The following is a 23403-nucleotide window of genomic DNA, read 5'->3' as shown; positions in this document are numbered from 1 at the left end:
CTTTCACTCTTTTGACAATATAAAATTCTTTGACGGTTCCCGTTTCCATTGGTATTACTCGCGCAATTTTCGCACGTGGAATTTTGCAATATCGGAGAGTACGAGAACGAGCACCTCAGTGACTGACTGACTGACTGACTAACTGACAGCTATGTGGGTTAACGGACGGATAGATGTGTGGGTGGGGATTGTGTGAGAGAGTTTTGAGCGGGCTGCTGTTGATTAAATTCCATTGATATCGCTGGCGTTGTCATGCTGCGAACAGTAGCTCCACTCCGGACCTGACTCTGTGATTTTCCGGATGACCTCAGTTGCTGCTGCTGGCTGGTGTTGCTGCCGCTTTTCCGTAGTTGCCATGGCCGAGTAATGAACATTTTAATAATTCAGCTGCTGGCTCTACTCGGTATTCTCTCTTTGTCGCCGTTTTACTATCCTCCCATCATCAATTTTGCTAATGCCCAGGAATAAAGTTCTCAAACATAATTTCATAATATTGTAAATAATTAAGAGGCGCACATAAATCATGATCACCCGCCCTCCGCCCATCTTAACTCATCATGAATCATGTCAGGGGCACTTAGCCATCGGAAAATCAGCTCTCGCCTCGCCCACTTTATGCTGGCCACATCCGCTCGAGAAGCCTAGAAAATCTATGGCAAAGCTTTTAGTTTTTCACAATTTTCCGCTGGGCCCAGCCAATTTAGCATATATCTGTATTCGGCAGACGGTACAGATATATACGACTTCTATTCCTTTTTGCCAACGTCACTTGATTTTGTTTTTCTCATTTCTAAAAATATTTTCAATTATTTTTTTGGAATTGTGACGCGTTTTAATGAGCGGAAGATATACGTGTTATTTAGTTTCGCATTTATGCATATGTACGGATTTAGTTTAAATTGCGCCTAGGATTATTTATTGCCTTGATTTATACAAACACTTATAGTTTTGTAATTTATTTGTTTAAGATACCGAAAATGGTTCGAAACGGAGCCATATAATCACGTGTTGCCGGCAACTTTCCCACACAGTCCATTAAATAGATATCTCATACGTGCATCCGACTTTCTGTGTATGAATACATACCTACATATATCTTTAAATCGATCGGACTGCCGACGTATAATTGAAATGCCTGGCATAGCGCAACTTTGCCGCGAACGCAAACAATTTTGACATTTTCATTGTTAATGAAAATTTAATTATGTTTTCATTGCTATGTGTGTCCGCCAATCGAGTCCGCCCGTACACATTCGGATTGTTCGATTGCCGGATCGCCGGACAGTTGTCAGTTGACCGGGGGGCGGTGGGCGGAGCGTTCAGATAAATGCCCACCGATAAGCGACCAGCAGCGGGCAATGGAGCGCGTCGCCCATCATCGATGAGCCAGATACGGATACTACACTCAGAAACAGATAGAAATGCCGATACAACCAAAGATACCTACATGCTACTCGCTGCTTGCTGCTTGCATAGGAATATGGATCGTTAAGTGCTGGCGGGGGGGAGCCAACAAACATGCGAGGCCCAGAACATGCAAACATCACCTACAAACCCATCTATACACACATCAAAATGAAATGTTTGACGAAGGCTGCGAATGTATTTGACTCGAACTCAAATTAGTGCATGTTGGAGTTTCGTCGATCGGAATTATAATGGGCATCTGCAGTTCATAGCAACACGTATAATTTTTATATACACTGAAAACCATTTGGGTGACAATTGTGTGCCTTTTTTAAGAAAACAGAACATTATTTATTAGCCGACCAATAAATTATGAATTTTTTTTGAGTTTGTTTGTAGGTAAAAATTAAATTACATCTATTTGAGTAAAATAAATATGCATATCTACTAACTAACATTTATTCGAGATCAATAAACATGTATTTCTATTCTATTTTTATTTGTATCGGTCTTTTGTGATGTACTTAGTACTCGCCAAAGGTTTACAACAGCGGCTTAAAACATATTGAACAAATCTAAGGGGCTATAAGAAGTTAATATGAAATTGCTCTGTGTGCATCTGCCTCTCGTGTGGCCCAAAAACTTATTCAAACCGTGCTGTGGACAAGGCAAGTTTATTGTTGCTGCTGCGGCTGTGATGTTGCTGCTGCTGTGCCGTTGCTGCTGTTAAAATTAAACTCTCTGTGCTATTTAGTTGTCTCGCCGCCGCTTCTGAAGGTGAATTTATGGTGCACACATGGTGCCCGACTACCTCTAGTTTTCCCTGGCTGTGTATGGGTGCGTATCTGTGAGCGTGCCTGCGCTGAGTTTTCCTCGTGTGACATATGTCGGCTGTGCCAAAAATAGATTTGTTTCGAAATGTAGGGGGCAATTCTTTGCTTTTTTTCCGAGATTCAAATGCTCTGCTCTCTTTGTCTCTTTTTGCTTTGCTAGCCATGTGGCTGATTATTTTAATGGTTTATTAATGAGCTCAACTAATTTTGTGTTTAACTATGGTCTTGCCTTTTCTAGATTTCGAGAATCCGCCAGGCAGCACATCAAACTGTATACATGCGTGCTACAACTAAAACAGTGAAAGCCAATTCGAGAGTTCCAGCCGCCGCATAATCGCCATCCGATCAGATCCGATCCGATTCGATACGATCCAACCTCCGAAACAAAAAGTCGCCAACAAAACGAAGCCGCTCGATCCAACGAACGGCAGCGAGTAGAAGTTTTTGGCCAGCGCGCACCCCCAATATCCAGCAACAGCCTCAAGATTCTGCCCTTCGGAGCCCCCAACTTTCGTCTGGAGACGACACCCGCAGAGATGCACAAAATCGCGTCAGCGCCACCTCCATCGGCAGCGCCCGGGGGAGGACTGGAGACGCCCCTGGCGGCGCCCAAATACGGCACATTAATACCCAACCGCATCTTTGTGGGCGGCATCAGGTAAGCACTGATTCATATTCCGGAAATCGCTGGCCATCGTCTATGTTTTAAAAGCATTATTGAATTCAGTAGAAACTAATTCCTTTTCTTCACATTTCTTAGAAAGCAAATTACATTAAGCAATGACTTTTCATAACTATATTTGGTCTTAAACTAAAATTCTATGACAGAGTTTGTTTGGTTTTTTTATGTTTTGAGAACATTAGCCCTTTACATTTTCTTATTTCCTAATGTATATAAAAAAAAATTACAAATTCTCAATGAAAATTTTAAAATCAAAACAGAAAAAACATAGAAAAGTTTTATTTATTAATATTACGTACCTATCTTAAAAATCGGTGTTCATGCCATTTCATATAAAAGGTTAAAAATACCTTTTGTATTGGAACTCTGATAAATTTAATAATTCCAAAAACTTTCCAAACCATTACTTTAGGAAATATTACCAATTTGTTTGAAAAAATTGGTTCTGCTTCGTACTTTTTTAGACCAAACTAATCCCTATTTACTCCACATAGCGGCGATACCACCGAGGCCGATCTGACCCGCGTCTTCAGTGCCTACGGCACGGTGAAGAGCACCAAGATCATCGTGGATCGGGCAGGCGTGAGCAAGGGCTACGGATTCGTCACATTCGAAACGGAGCAGGAGGCGCAAAGACTGCAAGCGGATGTAAGTACAACTCCTTTGACCTGTTGCTTATGTCGCCTGCTGAACGTTTACCAACAAAAATTAAGAAATGCCAGTATTATGATTTCGATTCCAAAGAAGCGAGCGTGAACATCATCAACCAACCAACCACCTACAAACGATTGAACGAACGAACCTTACACCTCTTATATAGAGCTTTTTCGATTGTCGCGTCACGAAAAAATATAAACAAATCACACTGCAGCATATCCAACACAACTTAAAATTGTGCTCCGATCTTTTAGGGCATTACCTGACCCATCACACACAAGTACTACTGATATGAGACGTCGGTTCCTCCTACTACTGATACCACTACTACTACTACTACTACTACTACCAACACTCCCCGCGGGGGGGTCCCACATAAGAAATACCTCATATGATTGTCGCCATTGTGCGATATATGATATATGATATATGATGATCAGATGTACCGCCTTAGGTACGGACGGCACTTTGTTCTTTTATAAATTTCTTCTTATTGCGTTTTTGTTGAGTTTACGTTTCCGAGTTACGTTACATTTACGTTGCGTTGCCATTCCGTTACGTTACATTCGATTCCGTTGCGTTCGTTATATCGTTTCATTGCCAGAAACAAAAAACAAACACACACACATATTTACAAATCACACCATACTCACCCAGTTATATAACCCACATTACTACTCTCTCTCCCAAGCGTAGGCAGCCTTACTTTTCCTTCTATATTTCTTTGATCCCACACCCACACGTATAAAACCTATTGATATATCAAAGTTTGCCCGTTAAGCGTTAAGCTAAAACCAAAACAAAAACAAAAACCAAAACCAATATCAAATGCAAATGCAAACAATGTTGAGTTCGTTGCACCGTTTTTAATGCTCATTTTATGCAATCAATTAAACAATTAGCGAATTTTGATCTTTTGGCTCCGTTATTGGAACGCGGTCTCCATAGACTTTATAGACTAGACTATATAGACAATACCTTAGTGCGTTGCCTTGTTGCCTTAATTCGTTTGATCCAGTCTTGAGTTCCGTTTTGAGTTACATTTTCGTGTAAAGTTGCATTGTTGGCACATCTTTTCCGTTTTTGCCTAATTTGCTGATTACCAATCGATTGTGTATTGCACATTTTTCCAATTGCGGAATTATTAACGAACCAACAGCAGCAGTAATAATAATAATCCAATTCCAACCCCCAGCAAGTAAGTGCGCGCCGTAAAAGTTCCTAGGGAATATTTATATATCTCTCGCCCCAAAGTTAGCAGTCCAATCACCTGCTCCCCAGGGCAACCCACGCTCTCTGTTTGACCTGTAGAAAACTACACTGGGAAAACTATTATTTAAGCAAATGAACTATTTAAGAGCGTTTTATACTCTTTAAGCGTGTTATATCTTACATATGAAGTAAGGTTTTAAATTTAATTTTTACAGAAATTACATATGATTTATGTGTATATTGTTACGATGCAAATACGTTTTTAAATTCCGAATTATTGTTAAATGAATTGGTTTTCCCCGTGTAGCCGTTGTTACTTGTTTCCTGACTATATTGAGTCAAGATCTGGGCTGGGTTCATTTCGGTCCATAAAAAGTTCAGCCTCCAGGTGGCTCATTACAATATGAACTTGTCTGCCATATTTTGTTTTGGCATACTAATTGATTATAATTATTGCATAAGCACTGGCCGCCTGAGTGATGCAACTTTTAACCATTTCAGGGAAATTTCCCATTTACTTTTTACCCTCTATTCTGACGATGCTGTTCATAGGCTGAAGCTTCCGTCGAGCTCTGTGGCATATTAAGTTGAAAACTTTTGCCGCTCGTCATTAATATGCATTGTTGTCGTTCTGGTTGTTGTTCAACCTCTTGTTGTTGCTGCTGCTGCGGCTGCTATTGCTGCTGCCTGAGTCTGGGACACGAGTGTCCTTGTGAATGCAAAGGGAGAGCAGAAAGCATAATGCCCGGCGGCAGAACAAGGATAACAACGACCAACACTCTATGCAAAAGGCAAAAGCTGAAACGAGCACACAACAACAACTAAAACAACAACAGCATCAGCAGCAGGAACATCAACAACAATAAAAACAAGTCTTGGCAACGTTTAACCAAGTTTTATAATTTACACACACCACCCCACAACAGAGGAGACAACACACATTACACTAATTAAATTTCATTTAGTAAAGTTTACCATTTAGTTCTAGTTTTTCGACCACGAACTCATCAAAAGCCACAGAGAATCCAGCGAAAAGAGGCGTCTGGGCGCCTTTTGTAGTGTTCGGGGACCACAATCCAAAACCATATATTCGAGTATATATCACATCAGTCCACTAAATCCAGTACCCCACTGCGTATACTAATTTTTGTGTATATGTTATATGATGGCAAACTAATCCCCCAACCCCAACTCACTGTCACCTCATACATGCATAATTACGCAACACAAATACATATAGATTAGAGCAAATTTGGGTCTGCTAAAATGAACTCGAAACGCACATTTCGAATGTATGAGATTTGCCTACTCCTCCGAGGAGCAGACTCTTCAATTTTAAATCATTTTCGAGTTGAGTGGTACGGTTTTGTTGTCCTTTTTGTGTGCTGAAACAAAAGGCTACCACGGTAAAAGCCAGCCAGCAAAAGGATTCTTAATTAAATTCAGTCAAGACAAGAAGTGGTTAAGAATGGTGGTGGGGGTTCCGGGGTTTCAGGGCCTTCCAGCGGCAGCTCCTTGCCATACGTTTCATCTTTAGTTTACTTTCTCAACCGTTGGCCCTTTGTTACGGCCCTTATCCTTATGTCGCTGGCCGAGGACGATGGCTCGAGGGCGGCCAACTCGAACATAAATGAAAAGAATGTTTGCCCAGCGGCGGTCAGAAAGGATACGCGGTGGCAGCGGCGGCGGCGCTCAGGTTTTCCGTGCCTCGCTTTTCTTTTCATTTCATTTTCCACATTTTTATTTATTTTTTTTTTTTTATTTTTAACGACAAAGTAGCGCATCTCCTTGGCTTGCAAACATTTGCTTAGGTTAATGGTTATTACCGCTGCCAAGAGGGGTCACCACTCAACCGCCACTCCCCGACTCCCTCAAGGAGTCTGGGCTTATCTCTTTGTGGAGCGGTGTCCTTTTCGTGCATCTCAAGCGCAAATCACAAGGGTATCAGCCGGGACTAATTGGCAATTAAAGATGAAGATGAACTGGCCAGCCTGTCGGAGGCTGCCTATCTGCGTTAGTAGTTTTGGCCGGAGGAAAAAGTATTAAATGTAAATTGGCTGATTTATTGGGTCGAAGAGAGGCGAAATGCATTTTTAAAATGGGATTACTTTGAGCAAAAAGGAACTTGTTGAAAGGGCTTAGTAAAAGAGGTTTATATACAAGGTTTTAAACCGCCCCCTTCTCAGATAATTTTTCTGGTATACTTTTGTGACTACAGATTTACTTTATTTAAAGTTACATATTTTTTACTTGGTGTTGGTTTTATATATTTAAGTTTTTCTAATTGGTTTTACATTGTTTGATTTTTGTATTGATTTAATTATTTGTATTATTATCAGTAATGAACACGAGACGAGAGAAGAAACGAAACAAAAAAGAAGCTTTATTTTCTAAATTGAATTCTGTTCTTTAAATGCTTTTGTGCCTTTTCAGTTTATTATTCTGGTTAATTAATTTTTGTGTTTATGTTTGTTGATTAAAATAAACATGTTGTTAATTTGGTGCCGCGCAAATTGAAAATTAAAATTACGAAACAAAGAGAACAATAAGTTGGCGATTGGATTTGCTTTTGAAGCCAAATTAAAACTCACAGCAAAAACAAAAGCGCAGATCTATTTATGCAACATATGTACATGACATTTTGTAATAAACCTTACTTAATTTAAACACACACACACAACACACCCCACAGTATAAACATTTACACCTAATATTATATATATATAACTTTGGTAATGGTATTTTGCCTTGGCACGTGTTTCTCTCTCTTAGCCATGGCCGTGCCATAAAAAGCAAAAAATGAACAGAAGATTAAAAAAGACACAAAATAAAACAAAAAGCGTTGCGCATTAATTTTTAACTATTTTTTGAGAATTTTTGATGCTGCTGCGTTCGATTTGAATTTGAATTTCTTCGTTCGGCTTGTGTGTTGATAATGCAATGGATATATATTAATGCCCATTTATTTATGCTTTCTCCCTCTGTCTCTCTCTTCTATCTCTGTCTGGTCGAAAAACAGGGTGAGTGCGTGGTACTACGAGATCGCAAACTAAACATTGCACCGGCCATCAAGAAGCAGGTGAGTACACTTGGCTTTTAAAATAATTTTCAAATAACTGAGAACATTGTTCAAAATCAGCCGAATCCTCTGCAATCGATTGTGGCCACGAACGGAGCTGTCTACTATACCACCACGCCGCCGGCACCGATTAGCAATATACCCATGGATCAGTTCGCAGCCGCTGTATATCCGCCAGGTGAGATATATAAATATATATATATATTTATGTATTAATCTCTGCGTTAATGGGTCTTCATCGTTTCTCTGAGTTTCACTTGGTTTTATTGACATTTGTTTTTCTTTTCTTTGTATTTCATTACTCTCTCTCTCTATTCGAACACACTTCATCAACACAACAACTACAACCAAAAAAACACCACCACCACCATCAATTGGGAAACAATTAACCAAACCTAGTTACTGACTTTACAGCCGCTGGAGTGCCAGCCATCTACCCACCTTCAGCCATGCAATATCAGCCATTCTATCAGTACTACAGTGTGCCAATGGTGAGTGCGATTACAAACAATGCAGATAAGGTCAGAATAATAGCCCTGCAGATAATGCTTATATTTTGGCATAATTTTAATGCCACTTCGGGTTGCATTTAAAAAAAATCCAATATAAACCTAATTTAAATTTGCTTAGTTTAGAACAAAGGACCTAAATATATATGTTGCAAATATACCAAATATTAATTATATAGTATTGAATTGCAGTTTAATAGTAAATAATTATAATATATAAAATTAATATATATAATGTACTCAATAAAAAAAAATATAAAATTCTCAAAGCTTTTATTCTGACCCCAACTGTTCATTAAAAAAATATTTTTTCTATTAATAATTTTTAAATATTCTTTTGCAGAATGTACCCACCATTTGGCCTCAGAACTACCAAGGTGAGTCTCAATAAGCCAGCCTCACAGTATTTAGAATCTCTCGCTGGTCGTTTTGTCGTTTGTCGTAGCCTACACATATCGGTATTTGCTTTCTTTTCTTTCATTTTTTCTTGGCGCACCACCACCACCACCAACTACAACAACCACCAAAAATCAACCACCACAAAATAGGTTAAATCCAAAAAAAAAAAACATAAAATAAACAAATTTTCGTAGTCGCCAATTTTTCGTTGAGAGCTGCCCTGAATAATGAACCATACCAACAACTAAAACTACAACTGCAACGATAACTACAACTACAACTATCTGCGACAACAACAACAACAACTACAACAACAATACCATGCTATATGCTATATATGCCCCTCAACTCTGATCGAACTGCAGCAGCAGCCGCACTCTTAGTTTATAATTTTAGTCAATTACGATTATGTTAAAATGCCTATGATTTAATTTAATTTATGCTAAGTTTGGAGCTTTAGTTTTGGCCACACACACTAAAAATATGTACATGTAATGTAAATTAGTTGAATGCCATAGCGAGGGAACTACTACATCTATTTTTTAATCTTCGATTTTTTTCGATTGGTTTTCATTTTTTTTTCGGTTTTGCTTGCTGTAAATAGCAGAGAATGAATGTAAATAGTAGTAGTCGGCACCAATCACTTTTTGCTTATATAAATATATATGATAAATACCGATATAAAACCATATAAATTCCTAGATATATGAAGTTTTTCGCCAATATTTTCGATTATTTTGTAGGAATTTATCCATGTTAACTTTGAGGATGCAGCAACAGCAACAGCAACAATAGTGATGCTACTACTACTACTACTACAACAACAAAAAGCCAAACAACAACCACAGCAACAAAAGTAAACTAAAAAGCATAAATAGAATTTTTATAAACTCACACACACAAAAACGCACCACAGCTGCAATTTCGGAAATGTTTAGTCAAAGGAAATCGTAAATAGAAGGTAGAAGCTCTGGAAGGACACTCACCCACACCGGCACACACACACACATAAGCAAGGAAACCATTGCAAAATGCTGTAAAGTAAGCTGCTTATGTTATTAGAGATGTTGCGATGTGCTAGTGTGAGTGATGGGGGATAACATTTTGGTAGAGGAAACATTTATGATGTGCAATTAGCGGTGGAGCAGGGGAGGAGGGGATATGGTATTTGGGGGAGGAAGGGGGCTATAACTATAGGGTACGTTGACAAAACTGCAATGTGTGTGTGTGGTAAGTCAGCAAGTGAAAGACAAAAATATATGTAGAGGCAGCCGGAGAGAACTTAAAACCATATTTAAACTATACTATATAGGAAACGTCGTGCTAAATACACACAACTGGATTAAACAGAGAAAGCAAATGTGAAGAGAGCACACTCACTCTATTCAACACACACACACACACACACATGCGTGCAGGACAACAGGACACACACTTATATATATATATAAATATACTATATAGGGAATAACTAAGTAAATTGCATAACACACATATACTATATATGGTAGCTAAGAAAGCAGGGCAGCGATCGAAGATTAAAGACATAATATTATGCATAAATTAATTTATATACATATATACAATACATATAAAGCGTAAAGTAACTGTAACTCGTAACTGTAACTGTCCTACACAGACACATACAGCAATACAAAGCAAAAAGATGAATAAGCAAAGGAGACGACAAAGTCAAGCAGCAAAGCACAGAATAACACACACTAAATCACAGAATAACACACACACACGCACACCACCCACGACTCCTGAGCAGAAAGTCAAGGATAATTTATAAAAATTTCCTTTACTCTCCGATCAGAATTCGTTGAGAAGGAAAAACCTAACTTGTAAGCCAAGCAAAAGAAAACTGAACGAAATTTTAGTCTAAACGAAAATACTAAAAGGAGTAAAAAGTAAAAACATAAAATCTAGCCACATAAGCCAAGCAAAAAGTGAACTAAATACAAAACAAACAAAAACAAAAATACAATAAAGATATTCAAAATATGCTAGCTAAAAAAAACGCGGAAAACATACACACAACTCCCGGCCAGTATATACGGGAGGAATATATTAGAGAGACTATTAAAGGAAAGCTAAACTCAAAGCTCTAGCGACAAGGAAAATAGGTAAAACTCAAGCAATACATAGACACTCATAGGTGTGTGTTACACAAGAATATAGTTAAATATATACAAAAAGCAAGCAAACGTAAAATAATATAATAAGTTTAATAAACTAATGTACAAGAAAAACCAAGCAAAGACGAACTCTGCGAAAATGTTGATTTATCATTTCTGTTTTTCTACACTCACTTAAGATTCTGTTGTATCTATTGTTATGATGATGGCATCAAACTAATCAAAAACACGAACGAGAAAAGCGAGATGTGTTAACCAAAATTATTTAAAGTAATACAAAACGCGATGGCCAAACATTTGCGGGGGCAGCCGGCGACCTGCGAGCGAAATCCATTCAAAATTGGTGCATAATTTGGCTGAAATGAATACCTTAACGGAAAATTCGAAATAAATATTTACATATACGTATATGCCTTATTGAACGAAACAAAATTATTTGCCCATTTAATACTGTTAACGTATTGTGACGAACGTAATAAACCAACCCAGAGGTTTCAAAAATACCTGCTAAAACAGATGTCGCCGAGGTCGCCCCCATCAAATTTGTGACTCGCTGCCTCCGCAAATGGACTTCGCAGTGAAGTTGTTGACAAATTTTTACTAAATTGTTAAATAGTTAAATACAAAACATTTTTAAATCGAATTGTAACAATAATTAGAAATCACTCTTTGTTGAAACGAAGCAACACAAAATGTAATGAAATGGAAAGCAATAATTCACTTAGGCATGCTCTAGTTAAAAACTAAAACTGAAATCAAGTCGAAGAAGCAACATAGAAACCACCAACCAAGAGTACTTACATGTATGTCAGTCAATAGGGATTTTATTTAGTTCGAAAGCACGGGTTCGAATTCTGGGATTTGAATACTACTCCCAGAGAATCCAAATTGCTGGGGGAAAGTGAGGGACAAATTTGAGAGACATTGCCTAATTTTGAAATGAGTTTGATTCACTCTTTTATCCAGCCATCCCAGCAATTTTATCTTCCGCAGACTAATCAGATAAAGATCAGATCATAACTAATAAATCCAAGGCATAACTTAAGTATATACGTGATATTTTGAAAGCGAAAATTCATAAATAAATTGTTTAGGTTTAAAACAATATTAAATATATTATACAGATATATACATATATACATTAAAAAGATAATGCCAAGGCATAATTAAACTCATAACGATTAATTAATTAAAGAATGAATGAACATTTTTGCTGACAAAACAAACAAAACAAAAACCAAAACAAAAGAGTAAAATGTTTGTAAACTCAATTTATTGTACGTCTTGAATGAAGGAGAGCGAAACGACGAAGTTCTTAAGTTTTTACTGAACAGCAGCAAAGAGCAGAGCGCAGATTGTCCCATCGTAAAAATCTATTTAGTTTATATATAGTGAATATTTATATTATATACATATATTAAATGAACAAATGGCAAGTAACAAACAAACCAACAAAAAAGAAATAGCAATTAGACAAAAGTAAAAGGAAAGTGAAAAATTATATATATATACAATACATATATATCATAGCGCAAAGAATAATATATATTTTAATGAAGGAACATCAACTGATTAAGTGCAGCTCAACTAAGAGCACAAAATGTTTTTAGACTAAGTACCTACCTACCTAAATGAATTCAGCAATTACATAATATACAAGAGATAGGCGAGAACGCTGAAAAGGCGCAGGCCCAGAAGGATTCTAATTTGTATAATTATATATACGTGCATATTACGAGGATAATGCCCCATGATCATCACAAAAAGTAAACAAAAACGAAGCATATTTAACCGCATACACACCTACACACACTATACTACCTATAAATATAGAAATGAGAAAGAAGAAAAGAACGCATAAATAGCAATAACAATAAAGCAACAGCTACTTAATTATTTTAGCAAAATGCAAAACACAAAAATAACGAAATGAAGAAAATATGAGTAGCAAAATATTTGGTTTGCCTTTATTTGATTTTCCCCTTTTCGCTTTTTCGGTTGGCTTTTACTTCGTTTACCCCATTACTCCAGCCCCTCTTCCTTTCCCCTCTCAGATTTGTAATTTAGGGCACCATATATATATATATATATATATTTTATACAGAAAACCATTCACCAATGCTGCACTCGCCGTCGACGAACCCACATCAAACGCACGCGCATTCGCATCCACAAACCCCATGCTGGAGTATCGACGATCTGAAGGACAATATGCCCAGGGTATAGCTACCTGTTCCAGGATCGTCGGCGGGTATAGCAGAGGGGGTTACATCTGAGGAAACACAAGACAGAAGGTCGAATTCTCCAGGGGAAATTATAAATTTTAGAGCAACGTGCTGGAGAAGGGGAAAAAGAAGATGGCGTCCTAAAGGAAAGGAGGTTCTAAAAAAAGTTTCGCAGCGTATACAAACCGAACCCATATTATCGATAGAATGTGGCATCCAGAAGACGATGGCGGCGCCGCACAAAAGCCCATGTTTTCTAGTTATTTTATTGTTTTTTAATTTCGAAACTTACCCCACCACCCCAAAAACCTTCACGCTTACCACCCCATCGGGGTCCTCGTTACTTGTTTTTAAGTTGAGATTGTTCCATTCGTTTTTCGTTACGTTTTGTTTCCAAGTTTTTTCGTTTTTGGTCAGCCCGAGGGTGTGTGGGCAAACAATAAGAGAGAGTATAGGAAAGGGACCAGATTAGCAACCGGGTGCAACGCAACAACACCTTCAACGTCGTTTCCCATCACATGAGAACACACAGCCGAACCGAAGCAAAATCCAAACTTCTTCAAAATCGGGAACCCCAACGGGAAGCTCCCAGTGATAACACTGCACTGTCATACCAACCGAAACCCGGAAGCTAAGTCGCCCGATCCGAGCTCCTGCCCCTCAAGCAAGCCTTTTGACAAATGGGCCTTGGACCTGCATAATGTTTCGGGTACTATCCCCTTTATTTGGGTGTTCCGATCAATAATATTTTCGATCGCTGTAGCGTTCCATTAAGCACTTTGGCTCAGTTAACTTTTCAAAATTTTTCCAGTTTCATCTTTAATCTTTGTTCTTTCGTGACTTCTCGAACCTAATGTATTACCAAAATTCGTTTATTTACTGTGTATATAGGCATTATTCTTCCAAATTATGCTTAAAGTGTTCATCTTCAGATTTAGATTCACATTGCCGAATGTCATTCCTAAAACGATAATAAAAAAAATGCCCGAAACAAAAACTAATCTGTTTCTATCATATGTTTGTTTTTATTTTTATTTCTTTTTCAGTTCCTCCTGATTAAGTGTAGCATACTTTCCAGGTGCTGCGAAATACAAAAAGCAACGAATCTTTCAATAGCATGGCAGTTAAAAAGCGAATCGTTAGGCAGACGATATGATAAAATAGTTGAATTAAACGGTTGTGTCAAATTAGCTCTAATCTCAAAGTAAAAAACAAAAAAAGTACAGAGGAAGGCGACAGTTTATTAGGACTAAACTTATCTAAAATCTAAATGTAGTTCAATTACGATTGGTTTGCTAAGCTCGCTCGTCTTAAAATCCTATCTCTCACTACCGTGTGTAAACTTTAATCTTCCCGAATGCGATCAACCAAAGTAATTATAATCTATACGGGGTATACAAACACATACACTTTAGGCGATGGTTAGTATATGCGAAAATAAATACATATATGGAAACGTACAAGAACAATATCTCGATGGCGTCTCAACACAGAAAAAGTGGTAATCAGATACCAAATTATAATATTTACGAAACGAGCAGATAAGCAGTGAAAAAGCCGAACATTTTTACATAAGAAAAATGCATTTTTTAACAAACGTCTACGTGTGAATTGAATAAAACTTATATGTGTATACACGCATATATTATATACATTTTATTAAATATATATATGTATATGTGAAGTCGAGCAGCAATTTTTTATAACAAGAAGCGGGCCGAGAAAAGCGGGAAAGTGGATTCAAGAGAGAGCAGCAGAAGAACCCTGCCCAGTGAACGTTCATGCTTCGAGGCTTCACTGTGCTCCGTGTGTGCGCGTTAAAACGTTTTTTGAAGTAAAATTTAATTTACACAAGACTGACGCTAAAAAAAACTATGAATATTAAAAGTGTACTAACCGTTTACGAATTTTTCAAATGCCACACACGGAGTAAGTGGAGGTCAGAGGCTAAGAGGCTCATGAAGAATGAAGACTTGATGGGGTGCCGCTTTGTATATGGTTATATTATATTGTACTTAATAAATGAAAAACCTGAGATATATATTATATATATTTATATTTACAATAAAGAAAAACCAAGCGTAAAACTAAACCAAAAATACAAAATCATAATTTATGAACAATTAAAAGAAGCGAAATGAAATTAATGGTAAATAACAAAATATACAGTGTTATTTTTATTTTTATGATATTGTACTTACATTAGTAACTAACAAAGTAACGGCGCAGCAATAATAAATACATTAATTAGCAACCAGAACTAGGCAAAAAAGGAAACCCCACAAGAAAATGTGATGAATATTGTATAAAAAAATTGAAAAGTCCCATCATCCTAAAGACACGAAATATGAGTTTTGGTAGATCATTATTTCGCAGAGTAAAATAACCGCTAAGGGAAGGTCTCCCAGGATCGGGCGAGCCTATAAATACAATAAACGTGCAACGAACTCTTTTAGATTTATCAAGGATTAACCTTAACCACACATAGGTGCATTACGTAGTTCGCGATCCGAGGTGCAATTAGTGCCCAGATGTGTTTGGATTATTGTTGTATTTAGTGATCCCTTGGGTCATTAGCCACCGTCATACCCGCATTACCAAAAAATCTGTTTTGGATCATTGTTGTCAGCAAAAGAATTTTTTAAATTACGATTTCTAACATATACAATTTCAAGTGCGAGATCTCGATGTAGAGGCAAAACATGGCAAATGGTGAAAAGCAAAACGACAACAAGAGCAAAACAAAGCGGTTTTTCTATCAATGTTGAAAGCGAATGCGTAGGAAATATTTTACCATATATACAACAAATATAAATTGTAGCTAAAATGGTTTCATGTAAACGAAATTGTTGAGTATTTTTAGTCACGAGGGAGAACCGAAGTAAGCCGATATCCAAAATAAAAACAAAAAAACAAAATGAAGAATTTACAAAATATTGTGAATTTTACGCAATTCTCTTGGACTTCCTTTTGGTAGATTTTTTAGTCGACCTTGTTTCCACAAATATTTGCACAGAATTTCGTTTATTGCCTTCTGCTGACAAAACTGTCCATTAAGCCCGTTCCACTCAGTTAATTTTTCCCCTTATCCAACCAAAAAAAAAGCCGAAATTCTGTTGCAAAATATATAGAATTATTAAAATTAAATCGAAGTGCATGCTGCACATTGTGAGAATCTGTGCTGAAGCCGATGCAGGATAATTAAATACACTTGTAGAGAAGGATACCGACGCCGCGATACAGATACCGATACACCTATGTTAAGCCAATTAAAGCGCGCAATGAATGTGGTATAGACCGAGAGATAGGATTACCAGAAAAATACATAGCAAAGATTAGCTGAAGAGCAAAGAAAACACTAGAGAAATTATACTTTTAGCTAAAATCAAGTGGAACTAAGAAAATGTATCCAAATTCTTCCGTAAAAGAAAACACATTTCTAGCAAACAATTTACCGTACATAAGAGTCTAAAATACATATACTACTGAGCAGCATAAAAGTAGAGTCATGGAAATACGTACATCAGACGACAGAAATATAGACACGCCCGGGAACTCAGAGAAATTACAGATCAAGCAATTGCAGCCCATTTAGGAAATGATATCAGCATGGAGACGGGAGATTTCAGAGGGCATGGAAGGAGTGTGGAGTAGGGTTAGCAGCAGTAGCAAGAGGAAACCCAAATGATCTCTACTGTGTTCTATGCTTTAGGGAGGACATAAGTTAAGTAAATTAATTAATGTTGAAAAACCAAAGTATTACAATTTTGAGCTGCAATATTTTTTAATCAAAAACCAAATGGAAAATGGATTGAATAAAAGTAAAATACAAAGATAATAATTAATATATATTTTTCTCTTTTGAGATAAACCAAACGGAAACTGTTTTGATGTGAATTGAGTTAGGCAAAAAATAAGCGAAGTAATAAAATAACATAACATATTTCAAAAAGTATCAAAATGGAAACCAAAGCTAGTTAAGGAAATGCACAAGTTTTGTGTGTATTTTTTCGGTTTTTATTCATGTGTGTAAATCTTCCGTGTGCAACTAAAAAAAAAAAATAACGAAAAAGAGGAAAACCAGAACTACACTACACTACAAAAGCAAAGCCAGACACTAAGCCCAACTGAAATTGTCAAATATGAATTAATATATATGAGGTCTATATGAGTATATATTTAGATAACAATTATATTATATATATACATATATATTATATACATACATGTGTGCAAATTATTCAGATCCATCAAAATACGATGCGAAAAGGAAAAAGTCTCTATATATATTTAGTAAAATTATAACGAAAGAAAAATGAATACGTAGTACAACGGCAAGCGAAATAAAAAGTATAAAGCAAAACATATAAGAAAACCAAAAATTCGAGAAAAAAGGAAAAGCTAAAAAAAATGATGAATAGCATAAAAAAATAATTATTTATAAAGGCTGTAATTTTAAGTAAAGATCAACCCGATAAACATTATAAGACGCAAAAATGAAAAAAACAATTTAACGTCAACATATTTCACCCACAAAACAAATTAAATTAACTAAAACCGAAAAAAAAAATCGCGAGAATATACTATAAAACATAAGTAAGAACGATATCTAAAAACGAAATTATAAAACTAATTGAGAAATTATATAAAATAATTACATACAACAAAAAAAATAAAGCATAAACATAAAAGCAAAAAAAAATTATATATATACGAGAACTCAATGTATGTAATAAATATAAAACTAAATAAATAAAATCTTAAACAAGAAATAAACCGAAGGAATGTACGGGCTTTTTGATATAGTTAAGCACGGATACACACAAAACACGGATCATTCGATGGAAATTGAATTTATGTCATTGCCTTTGGGGGTGATGACGCATTTAGCAGACCCCTGCCAGACTTCGAACAAGAAATACGACAAATATTATTCTCTTATCTACGCGCTAGAATGCATTTATTTAATCTTTGTGGTTTTTTTTTAATGCCAAGGTACATGAAAAGTCGTAGCGCCGGCTTCATTTAGATTCGATTAACTCTAATTCGCACGATTAGGTTTATCGCCTTCGGAAATAATCTATATAATAAATACAAAGTGCACAAAAAAATTATGTCTATCGCGACATTAGGAACATGTCAAGGTCGGAACTAAAACTATGAAAAATTCTCCATTAATCCCGGATGAAGCTGCGGTTGTAGTTCTGCAGCCGAACACTCTGTGGGGCCTTCTGGCTGCGATCGAAGTTCTGCAACTTGTTGGTTTTCAACATCCGGGGATTGGGTCCGGCGGAGGTACGCCAGTAGACCGTCTGCACAGCATTCCGTCCGGCAATGTAACGCGTAGTGGCGCCGATCAAGTGGTTCACTTTATTAGCAGCAGACATCTTGTCTTGTGTGTGTTCGTTTGGTATCACAGTTGGGTTGCTTTTGCTATAGAGTTTTGGCTCTATATTTTTGAATTTTTTACTGGATCTGTCCGATCATTGGCGCGCTCGATTCGTTTCTGTGGCCTCACTTCGCTCCGGATCCAGTATTTATAGCTATGCCTTATCAGCAGTTTGTTCTGGCGTATGTATGGTCATTATCTCCCAAGTAGTTGGGGCTTATCAGGTATTGCTCAAAAGGGTTGATAATTGATTAGCTTACGACCAGGCCATTATTTGCACGCCATGCAAGCGAATGCAATGTGAAATGCGACGCACTTTCAGTCAAAGTTTGTTGTTTTTCGATTCAAATGGTTATGTTTACACTCCTTGGATAAGTGTCTAGACTTGTATCCGTAACCAAAGAGGAGAAATCGCCTTCAGCGTACTTCCCAAGTGCAGTTCAAAGTCCAAAGGCTGATCTCTACAGCTGTGCCAATATTGCAAAATTAAATATGTACCCCTCAAGCGATGACGTAAATCACCATTAAGAGTTCGTACAGTCCAACATCTGCCACTCAAAGTTTAGCCGATTTACCGGGATTTTGGAAAAAAAAAAATTATCAAGATTTTAGCAAGTTATTTATTTATTTTTTAATATTTTAAAAAAAGGTTATTAAAACGGATAAATATTTGTCTCGTTCTTATAATCAATATATTTAATTTTACAAAGTAAATTAAAAACTTAAAAAGGTCCATTCCTCGTTTCAAAATGCACTTTGGACATCTCTGAGTTATCAGTTTTTGGCTAGGCAAATTTGATAATACTATTTGCTGTCTAAAATTATCTGGAAGTAAAAATTGTGTGTTGTGTAGGTCATGGGTTCCGTGCTAGAGAGGTTCATCTGTAAATGACACATTTTCAACAGAAATTCAGCAGGCGCATGTTTGCCATGGCAGAGGTCACATTAACCTATTTTAGACACATCCTGTCCTGCTGATTATGCAGTTGGACCGGGGTCTAAGATATGTTCCATCTGCTCCGCAAAAGAACTTCTATAATACTTACTATCATGAGCACTCTACGTGTGCGGCGAGTTCTTATCAGCTCGTGAGTCGGCGGCTGCCTGTGAATTATTATTTAAAAACAAAACGTCAAGCTGGCACACGGTCTATGACTGCAATCAGGCGTTGTAAAATCCGGCAGAAAGTGTGCGGGTGAAAAATCGGGAAATAAACAATAACAAAAATCAACAATAACCTATGATCGCATTCCAAGTTCAAGTGCGATTCAGACTCAGCGGGGGCTGAGCAAATCTAGCCCTAATCTAGCCCTGGCACGTTTTCTGGTAGTGCTTAAAAAACCAAAGCATTCGCCTGCTGAAAGGAAATTAATCATCGCGATCATTGGGAATATTTTGCTGCCAAAACTTTTCCACACAGACTTGGATGGTTTGTTTTCTTTTTTACGAGTGTGTGACTTTTTAGAATTTCTGCTAGGCTTTTTGGTCTGATAACAGGGCGAGCTTGTTCCCATTTATGCCAAATACAAACCTTATCAACACAGAAAAAACAACAAAAAACAATTCAGAAAACTCGCCAGACTTTTGTACTTATACAGGCGAGATCTTAACGAAATCGTGTGAAATTCAAAGGCAATTGACCAGATTTTATGGCTTCGATTGCTGGGGGTCTTAACTCTTTTTGTTTCCGAACAAAAACCCCTGAATATGGCATTTCGCAGATCCCAGTTGCCTAGGTCTGATAAGAAACCATAAGCGCGTTTTTTGGTAAGTGCTGATAGTGTAAAAAATGAAATGTTAACAACGTAATCAGCAAGCCCAGTGGCATTGGCGTTGGATGTGTGTGACTGTGTCAACGAGGCGTATGAGTTATTTGTATTTAAAAATTTTGGCAGTACTCTTCCGTTGCCTACTTTTGGGGTCCAGCGATCCACACATAGAGAAAGAGTGATAGTATAAATACCTTTTTAGGGTAGCAACCGAATTTGTTCCGGCCAAAATTCCGATGAGCGGGTGGAGATCCCTGCTAATTGAATTAAGCAAACACTTAACGCCTACGACTAGCCAACGGCTGTTGCCCACTTAAGTCAGGCCTGTCTTCGGCGTAATTGACTTTAATTGACATGACGGGCAATTAAAACGGAAGCAATGCGAGTTAGTTTTCGGGGAGTGCACTTGGCGATCTCGCTTCTGTATTGCTTAAGTAATTTATACATAAATTAACGTAATATGGCTGGACTCATTAAATACGCCGGCTGATGATCGGCGATCTGGCGATCCCTCCAGCTCACTGGCCACGCCCCCCGGTCAAGCGGATGACCAGCAAAAGGGCGAATAGAGCGAAGAGGCTGCCGCCCAGTTGCCCACATCCATTGCAGACCTTGCGAATGGTCTCCGTGTAGAGTCCACGGCGGGAAAGCAGGTTCCGGATGCTGCGCAGCTCCTGAAAAATTGCAAAAAAAAACAGTAAACAATTAGTTGGCATAAAAAAAAAATTGATTCACAAAAAGATTCTTATCTATTACTACACTGGATAAAAAAAAGGTAGTAAATCCAAATATTATGTATAAAATTTAAATATTTTCCCTTTGATTTTTATCCGTTGCGGTTTTTAGTTAATTTAAATATGAAAATATTAAAAAACTGTTACATTTATTATTTGACTATTTGCGGATTTGATTTTAAATCTAATAGCTTAAATTTCTAATAATATTATAATTTCATATTTAAAAAAGGTCAAATATTTATTTGTACTTTTCTATTTTTTTAGCAGTGCAGTTTATATGTTATTTTATAAACAAAGTAATTTTTAGAAACCTCTTAATATACATATGCTTACATTTGCATTATCAGTCAATTTTTAGAAAATACGTTTTTTACAAACATCTCAATACTTATTGACGCATGACGTTGTCGTGAGAAAATATACTGTAAACGTAGTTATTAACAAATAATAATTAACTGATTAAATTATATGTAAAAAAACAAGAATACAACAAACAAAATCACAATATTTCCTTTAAGTTAAGTTTTAACATTTTGTCGCTTAATAACAAATGTATTTCGCAAAATATTATATTTAAAATGAAATCAATTAGCAATTGAATGATTATTTTTCTACATAAATAGCGAATTATAATTTACCATAAATAAATCTCAATATTAATTTAATTACTCACATCAGAACCAAGGCCCATGCGATTGCGGGTCAGCACCACGGTGTATATAGAGCTCTTCACATCATTGCCGCAGAATGTGAGCACCAGGTGATCGTTGACAGCTTTTACCACCTGGACGGTTCCAGTGAACTGGGTGTAAGTGTTTAGAGCGACCAATGATCCCCGCTGGTCGCCAATGTTGGACCATCGACCAGGTTCAGTGGTGGTGTAGTTGAAGGTGTACTCCAAATTGTTGTCCCCCTCGCTCCACACCAAACGCAGATACTTCTGCTGGCCCTGATGAGCGGATCTCATGTGGTACTCATCGTTATCCAGGTATGAGGATTGAGTGGTGGTTGTGCGCCCATAGTTGTTCTGATTCCGGTCGTAATCCTGGGGTCCATAGCCATAGCCGCGGCTTGCCTGGCTATGTCGAATCTGAAGTAGCAAAAAAAAGCTTGAGAACAAGATCTAGAAACTAATCAAGTTGAGGAACTCACCTGTTCTGTGACATCGGCAAGATGGATAATTACACATGAGTCGTACTCGTAGGTTCCCGGAAAGTCTTGGCTGTGCACGATAATCTCGCTGCCATACCACAGACCCATTATCTGTATATGTAGAGAGGCTGGGCATTATTACACACTCAAATAAAAGCGAATGGGGGTCATTTGTGCGATTTGCATGCCACTCGCTGAGCGTTCAATTAAATGCCCACAATGGAAAAATAAATAACCATGGGCTGGGAGCTACAGCATTGACATTGGGCGCACTCTGGGCGCAAAGGGTTAATTAGAACAAATCGACGATAATTGCATTAGCCTGCAATGAGTTTTTCGTATTCAAATGAGCCTATACCTAGACTGGGTGAAGCTGATAATCCTTGACTCTGAAATATAACTTTTGATCTGGATCCCCTTTCACCTGTTCCAAGTCCACTGAGTTCTGCGGATTGATGTTCATGCAGCGCATTTCCGAGTTGATCCGTTCCGTGGTGGAAATGGCCGATCCTCCATATATCCCGTACTGATCGGCTGCGGTGCCTGCAATCTGGCCGCAAAAGAGGCCGAAGATCGCCAAGCAAACCAAGGAATTGGTGAACATTGTGAGACAGACTCCTATTTTCTACTGATAAGCCACTGAATGCGATCTGTTCCAGATGAAATCTCACAATCAACTAACAGAGAATCCCAACGTGTTGAGCTGAGTTCCGTCCGTAGATCGCACTCAGAGAGAGAGAGTTACCCCGAGGAACCGCCCGAGTTTACTCTTTCGCTCAAAAAAAGGTGAACTAAAAAACACACAGGCTTGTTTCCCGCACAGAAAACAATTTTATTTATTTTATATATGACTTTCAGAATTTATTCTTTTTTTTTAATAAGATTCTAGTCATATTAACCAATAAGAAAGCAGTTTAAAATTGAAAAAAATATATTAAAAAGGACAATTATAATTATTGTCCTTTCAACTATCCATTCTAAATAAATGCAGCTGTTTTTCATAAATGGCGACGTCAAGAGTTTCGCAAATTTTCTCAAAATGTCTCCAGAACTTTTTGTTTACCTGGTTTTAAGTTGTTTAATTTAAATTTGAGCGAAAACATTTTTAATTTTCATGTGATAAGAAAATGAAACTGTAAAAACTAATTTTTGGCTATTAAATCAAAAATTGTATTTTGAATATTTAAAAAATTTAATATTAAAATATTTGAA

At 37.1% G+C, this 23403-nt stretch overlaps 3 protein-coding genes across 12 annotated transcripts in view; 1 reads left to right on the top strand and 2 right to left on the bottom strand.

The window, feature by feature from the left end:
* The window catches only part of LOC128258161 (protein boule), a 34067-nt gene extending 15740 nt beyond the window's left edge, over positions 1–18327 (top strand). For 4 of the 10 annotated variants that reach the window (XM_052989630.1, XM_052989633.1, XM_052989632.1 and 1 more), the window contains 7 exons: positions 2479–2898; positions 3417–3570; positions 7811–7870; positions 7931–8048; positions 8270–8361; positions 8723–8756; positions 13024–18327. In XM_052989630.1, coding sequence (XP_052845590.1) covers positions 2777–2898; positions 3417–3570; positions 7811–7870; positions 7931–8048; positions 8270–8361; positions 8723–8756; positions 13024–13145 — 702 coding nt within the window. In that variant the 5' untranslated portion in view covers positions 2479–2776 and the 3' untranslated portion in view covers positions 13146–18327. Of the gene's footprint in view, positions 1–2478; positions 2899–3416; positions 3571–3833; positions 4034–7810; positions 7871–7930; positions 8049–8269; positions 8362–8722; positions 8757–8927; positions 10748–13023 lie in introns of those variants that run through there. The other 6 variants (XM_052989634.1, XM_052989635.1, XM_052989636.1 and 3 more) reach the window with 6 other exon arrangements.
* LOC128258163 (uncharacterized) lies at positions 18075–18671 on the bottom strand. Its single transcript, XM_052989639.1, has one exon. It carries the CDS (start codon positions 18529–18531, stop codon positions 18319–18321), a length of 213 nt encoding a protein of 70 aa, XP_052845599.1. The 5' UTR covers positions 18532–18671; the 3' UTR covers positions 18075–18318.
* Positions 18672–20688: 2017 nt separating this feature from the next.
* On the bottom strand, positions 20689–22882 carry LOC128258158 (uncharacterized). The gene is made up of 4 exons (XM_052989626.1): positions 22616–22882; positions 22192–22302; positions 21713–22129; positions 20689–20976 (listed from the first exon to the last, which is right to left on the bottom strand). Exons 1-4 carry the CDS (start codon positions 22793–22795, stop codon positions 20821–20823), a joined length of 864 nt encoding a protein of 287 aa, XP_052845586.1. The 5' UTR covers positions 22796–22882; the 3' UTR covers positions 20689–20820.
* Positions 22883–23403: the final 521 nt, after the last annotated feature.

This window comes from Drosophila gunungcola (genome assembly GCF_025200985.1).
Source record: "Drosophila gunungcola strain Sukarami chromosome 3L unlocalized genomic scaffold, Dgunungcola_SK_2 000003F, whole genome shotgun sequence".
In the NCBI taxonomy this organism is placed as follows: Eukaryota; Metazoa; Arthropoda; class Insecta; order Diptera; family Drosophilidae; genus Drosophila; species Drosophila gunungcola.
The sequence above is the reverse complement of the archived record's forward strand: the minus strand, read 5'-3'. Positions and strand labels throughout refer to the sequence as shown.

Bases quoted from the DNA above. Each gene is read 5' to 3' on its own strand.
- LOC128258163 (XM_052989639.1), bottom strand. From the start codon at position 18,531: ATGTCTGCTGCTAATAAAGTGAACCACTTGATCGGCGCCACTACGCGT.
- LOC128258158 (XM_052989626.1), bottom strand. From the start codon at position 22,795: ATGTTCACCAATTCCTTGGTTTGCTTGGCGATCTTCGGCCTCTTTTGC. The intron at 22,303-22,615 runs GTGAAAGGGGAT...CTACATATACAG, and splicing joins ACTCAGTGGACTTGGAACAG to ATAATGGGTCTGTGGTATGG. The intron at 20,977-21,712 runs GTGAGTAATTAA...GCAATTTTTCAG, and splicing joins GCATGGGCCTTGGTTCTGAT to GAGCTGCGCAGCATCCGGAA.